The sequence below is a fragment of the Macrotis lagotis genome, chromosome X, assembly GCF_037893015.1.
Source record: "Macrotis lagotis isolate mMagLag1 chromosome X, bilby.v1.9.chrom.fasta, whole genome shotgun sequence".
NCBI lineage: Eukaryota > Metazoa > Chordata > Mammalia > Peramelemorphia > Peramelidae > Macrotis > Macrotis lagotis.
The window spans coordinates 618,778,363-618,784,362 of record NC_133666.1 but is presented as its reverse complement, the minus strand read 5'-3'; the positions used below and the strand labels follow the sequence as shown (position 1 = coordinate 618,784,362).

The 6,000-nt window shown below is 47.7% G+C and overlaps 1 protein-coding gene across 2 annotated transcripts in view; it reads left to right on the top strand.

Moving 5' to 3' along the window:
• Positions 1–1,385: 1,385 nt before the first annotated feature.
• The window catches only part of ZC3H3 (zinc finger CCCH-type containing 3), a 527,107-nt gene continuing 522,492 nt past the window's right edge, over positions 1,386–6,000 (top strand). Inside the window, exons 1-2 of one of the 2 annotated variants that reach the window (XM_074202952.1) lie at positions 1,386–2,107; positions 4,093–5,419. In XM_074202952.1, coding sequence (XP_074059053.1) covers positions 2,062–2,107; positions 4,093–5,419 — 1,373 coding nt within the window. In that variant the 5' untranslated portion in view covers positions 1,386–2,061. The remainder of the gene's footprint in view (positions 2,108–4,092; positions 5,420–6,000) is intronic. The other variant, XM_074202953.1, reaches the window with a different exon arrangement.

The window sequence follows — 6,000 nt, the reverse complement described above, 5'->3', positions numbered from 1 at the left end:
GTTGAATAGTCAGGAGGCCAGTGTCACTGGATTGAAAAGTATGTGTTAAAGGACTCTGAAAGCCAAATAGAGTATTTTGTATTTCTTCCTGGAGGCAATAGGGATCCAATAGAATCTATTAAGGGGGGAAAGGGGTGATATGATCAGACTTGAGCTTTAGGAAAGTCACTTTCATGATTAAATAGAGGGTGAATTGGAGTGAGGAGAGACTTGAGACAGGCAGACCCACCAATAGGCTATATTAATAATACAGGCATGAGATGATGATGATTTTTACCTGAGGGATCACTGTTTTAGAGGAAAGAAGAGGATAAATTTGAAAGATGTTACAAAGATTAATCAACAAGTCTTAGGGGTGGCTAGGTGGTACAGTGGATAGAGCACCAGCCCTGGAGTCAGCAGCACCTGAGTTCAAATCCGGTCTCAGACACTTAATATTTACCTAGCTGTGTGGTCTTGGGCAAGCCACTTAACCCCATTTGCCTTGCAAAACCTAAAAAAAAAAATCAACAAGTCTTAGCAACAACTTGAGAGACATGTGAAACAGTGAGGAATTCAGGATGACTCCTAGGCTATAAATTTGAGGAATGGGAATATATTTTGTGTGTGTGTGGTTTTAGAGAAAGATAGTGAACTCTAACACATGTTGAGTTTAAAATGTTTATTAGGAAGGAAAGAAAGAGTAACTTTCCTAAACTGAGCTTTCCTCAGAAACAACATTAATCAAGCCTATAAACAGATTCTGGAGCAACAGAACAGAATGGAGTATATTCCAGTTTAACCTATCTAGGAAGGCCTTCAGGAAAGATCTTACTCATTATGGTGTCCAGCAGAGGGAGTGGAGTGCTTATCTAGTGAATAAAATTCAAATTCCTTTTTTTTTTTTCTGGTGGTCAATATGGAGCTACCTATTGGGAAAGGGAAATGGGTTTGGCCGGGAAGGACCCGATGGAGCTTTAAATTCTGACTCTAGCAGTGGTTGCACGGTTTTGGGAAAGATCCTTCCACGTTGTTGTTTCCTCACCTGTCATTTGAGTTTGTTAAGCCCCTTTTCCCTGGGATTCTCCTCCCTTCAGGCATGCTGGGTTTCGGGCCCAATCTCTCCTTTTACTGTCGCCCCTCTCCCCTTCTTGAAGCCCCCCTCACTCCAGAGGCGCCTCCTCCAGGGATCGGGGGCGCCCCCCCCGCGCCCCCCCCCCCCGTAACCTCGCTTCCTCTCAGTTTCTCTTTTCTACACTCATTTGGTGGCGCTTCGAGTCCTCCCTACACTCATCGTTTATTTGGCTCGGCGGGCCGGGCGGGCCGGGGTGGGCCGGGCGTGGCCAGGCGGGCCGGGGTGGGGTGGGCCGGGTGGGCCGGGCGGGCCGGGCCGCGCTTCGGGAGAGGGTCGCAGGACGTCAGCGCCGTTAGAAACGTGGCGAACAGAGGAGGAAGCTGAGGTTCCGAGAAGCCCCGCGCCTCGGCTGAGGGCACAGCGCCAGGCAGGGCCCGGAGCGGGGCGGCGCGCCGGGCTGCAGACCGGCCGGGCCGCCATGCCCGGGGCTCTTCCCCCCAGCTCGGGCCGCGGCCCCCTTGGCTTCTTTCCGGCCTGGTGGAGGGGCTGAGCCTTTCCGCGCCTCGAGCCCGGCAGGAAGCGGCCCGGCGGGCCTCCTCCCCACGGCCGGGTCCCCATGGCAACCCTCCCTCGGCCCCACTAGCGGTTGAGGAATCTTCTCTCCCGGCAACCAACGGCCCAGTTTTCCTTCTGTGTGCGCCTGCGCGGGCTTCCTGCGCCCTCGGCGGGCACTGTTGCCAAGGCGACCAAGCTCGGCCTTCAGCCAACGCCCCTCCCCAACCGCGCAACGTCCTCTCTTGGGTCTCTTTCTTCCGCCCCTCCCCACTTCGCCCCGCCCACTTCCGGCCTCTTCCTCCTACCCCTCCCCCGACCTCCGATTGGGCGGCTCGCGCCGGATGGGAAACGGTCGCGGGATGATGACGTAGCGGGGGCTGGGCCCTGGACCGGCGCCTTCGCTACTGTTGTTGCTGCTGCCGCTGCCGCCGCCGCCGTCGCGACTGCGAGAGATGGAGGAGAAGGAGCAGCTGCGGCGGCAGATCCGCCTCTTGCAGGGTAACCTATGGCCACCTGGGCGGGGTCTCTGCCTTCCCTTTTTTTTTTCCTCCCGACTCTTCTTCCTCCCCGGAATCCTGTCCCCATCGCCTCCTCAAAGACCCCTCCTGCCGCCTCTCCCAGTCCCCATTTTGTGGGGAGGGAGCGGCCCCAGCGGGGTGCGGGCTGGGCCTGTCTACCAAGGCGGCCCTCCCGTATCCGCGCACCCCAAAACTTGGGGAACACCCCCTCACGCATACACACACACACACACACACACACACACACTTGTTGCTTGGTAACGGGGTGGGGAGGGTGCAGAGAAAGGCCTCCTTTTTGGGTTTCAGCCCACCTGGCTTTGCAGAAAGGGTTCCCAAGTCTCTTCTCCCCAGTACAGCCCCCGAGCTGAGGCCCAGACTCAAGCAGCTACACCCCTAGATCACCTAGGTAAGCAAATGCAGACTTGCATACAGCCCACTGGATCTCACGGTGGATGAAAGCTTTCCCAGCTCAGGAAGGAAGGAAGGACCAGTCCAAGGCACTAACGAGTCTTAGAAGTCTTAAGTTGTGGGATTCTGAAGCCTTGTCTTGGGTGCATTTTCTTGCCCCTGACCTAGTAGCTCCCTGAGAAGCAGAGACTCCAGTATGGTTTTCTACCCTGTTCTGTTTTTTTGGAGGTCAATAATAAAAGGACAATAAATGTCTTGGGTGATTGTAAAATGATTTTTGGATATTTTTCATGTTATGTGGACATGAGCTCATTTAGTACTCTCTCCTAGTTTTCTTATAGGTGGACCCGAGTCAGAAGATATGAGTAAACTAATGACAGCCCTGACTGATTGACTCGGAGCAGTCCACTCTCTCAGGCTCAGTTTTTCATTCTCATTTAGGAATGGCATTTTTTCCTCCTCAAAAGCTTTCTTCCTCTCTGAATAAAATCCAAACTCTAAAGAAATAGGATAAACACACTATACTACTTATGTAAGGACTTAAGCTTGGAGAGGCTTGTCTGTGGATTGGCCATAGAATGATACATTTTTTTGACCTAAAACTCTAGAAGAACATTCAATTAAGGGAGGGGAATTGTGATGTGTTAATGTCACTACATCCTCCAAAGCTCACAGTGTCTAGAAATATAACTCATATTTTGATTCCTCAGGAGCAACTAGGTGGTGCAGTGGATAGTGCACCCACAGGAGGGTCGGATTTTAAATCCCACCTCAGAAATTTAATAATTACCCAGCTGTGTAACCTTGGGCAAGTCACTTAACCCCAATTGCCTTGTAAAAATCAATATTTTGACTCCTTAACTCAAAATGTTGTCTGGAGAATGTGCTTTGAAAATCTTAAAGTACTACAAAAATGTGATTTATTTTTTCTCACAACCTTCCTCCCTTTAGTTTTACACATAGGCACTTAAAAACTTTTGGCAGATTATTCAGTGTTTAGCCATTTTATATCTCATTGCTTAGTGGATTGCAGATTTTGGATAAGACATGGGTCTTTCACCTCATGTAGCAGTATGAATATATGAGCAAACTATAATTCTAATGATTATAGGAACACAACTGCCTAAGATGAAGTAGAAGGAATTTAATATTTTCTTCATTTGACTTTTCCCTTCAGAATAAATAATTGGCATTTATATAATACTTTAAGGTTTGCATAGCATTTTATTTACATTATATCATTTCATGTGTACAAGTCTGTGAGTTAAATAGCATGGGAATTATTACCATGACTAATCCATCAGTCCACAGGGTTCAAACCCAGTGGACTGATGGATTAGTCATAAGAGAAGGTCTGTATATTACTAAGATAAGTTCTCAGGCACCTGATGCATGTTAAGGTTAATTAGCTGAGGAAAAACTAAATTGATACAAGCTGAATGGAGGATGGTTGGTGTGAATTATTAAGAGTTCCCCATCTGTATTTTTTAACTTTGGAGTTGGTATGGATTGATAGAATTGGCTAGTTAACTAGTGTAATGTTTGTGCTTTTTCCAGGTCTCATCGATGATTACAAAAACATTCATGGCAATGCCCCAGTCTCCTCTACTCCACAGTGGCAGCAGCCCACGTACAGCAGTGGCAGGGCTTTTAGCACCCGATATCCTCGTCAGGGTCGGAGGGGTTTCCCACCACATCATGGGCCCACGTGGCGGAAAAAATATTCCCTTGTGAATCGTCCTTCCAACTCCATGGACCAACCTGGGGACAACGGAAGCACCAGCATGGCTCAGCCTTTTCTCAGTTCAGATGACAGTCAGGACCGGTCTTCTCAGCAGTATGTCCTTGAGAGACAGGTGCAACTGAATCCAGATCAGAACATGGTAATCAAAATTAAACCACCACCACTCAAATTAGAATCATCGGCTGACTCTGATGCCTATCGAGGCTTGATTGATGATAATGAAGGGAGTCACAGGAGTGACCCAAGGCCCCAAGAAGGTGAGGGAGATCCCCCAGGGGGAAAGTTGCAGGGCTCTCGACCAATAAAACTTGATGATAGTAGCAGTAAGGATGACCCCCTTCTGGTCTGTCTCAAAGAGCCTGGCAAGCCCCGGGTTGTGAGGTCTGTGGGCGCTACTCCTGGGGGCTCTCATGAACCCCGAAGGACTGTTAGTGAAAGTGCCATTCTGTTAAAATGCCGGTCTCCTGTTGTGCCTCCACGTAATGGTTCAGGTATTGGGAGGAAAGCAGGATCCTCTGTTTCATCCAGCTTAGGCGTACAGCACACTGGGTCAGAAAGAGACTCTGTCCTTAGTCATCCAAGCAGCCCTGCCCAGGCAGAAGCATCTGTGCTTGTTACAAGGAAACACAGTCACTCACCTAAACAAGTCAGAGAAGGCTCTTTGCTGGTGCCTTGCAGGACTAATAAGTTTCGGAGAAACAACTATAGATGGGTTAACAACTCAATGAAAAACCCAAGGACTATTAGAAGATATTCTGTCCCAAGAATAGTTCCTGAGACCACTCGAAAGGTGTCCTTTAGTACATTTGAAAGAACTGGGAAGTCACAGCTCAGGACTGAACCAGATACCAAGTCAAAGAAAGCATCAATGACATCCAAGCCTGGAACTTCAACTAACAAGTACAAATGGAAAGCTTCTAGCCCGTCATCTTCATCTGCATCCTCTTTTCTATGGCATTCTGATCCTTCCAACAGGGATAGGCCCTCCCACCCCTCATCAGGAGACTCAAGATCTCCTGGCCTGAGTAGAACAGCAGCGGGAGCTAGTGGATTAAAGACTGCTGCCTATAGTGAAACACCTCTCTCTCCTTACAAAGTAAAGAGCCGAACTAAGATCATTCGAAGGAGGGGAAGTACGAGGTAATGCACTTTTATAAAATAATATTTCTGTAGCTTTAGGTTTGGATCCCCATAGAAGCTCAGCAAGGTGAACAACTTTTCTAAAGTTACACAGTTAATAAACTAGGCTATGAATTCAGATCGGTTCAACTCAGCAAGCATTTATTAAGTACCTGTTATGTATGAAAGATTATGCTTGAAAAAGTAAAAAGACAAAAATGAAATAGTCCTTGCCCTCAAAGGAATCTACATTTGATTGAAAAGTATGTACCCAAATACATGCAAAATCTGTACAAATTAAATACATAGTAATGTTGAAGTGGAGTGAGCATTGATAATTAGGGGTATTAGGAAAAGCCTTTTGTCAGAGGAGGTATGAGAGCTGAACCTTAAAGGAAGCCAAGGATTCCAATAAGGGGAAAGAAAACATTTTTCAGCTCTGAGGGACTGGGCAAAGGTACAAAATCCAGAGATAAGTATGGATGAGATACAGGGTATAACTCTGAATATATGAGTATAGAGTGACATTTGATTAGCACAACATAGAATCAGATTGGTAAGAGCTTTCTAAACCAGCAGAGATAGTTGTATTTTCTCCCAGA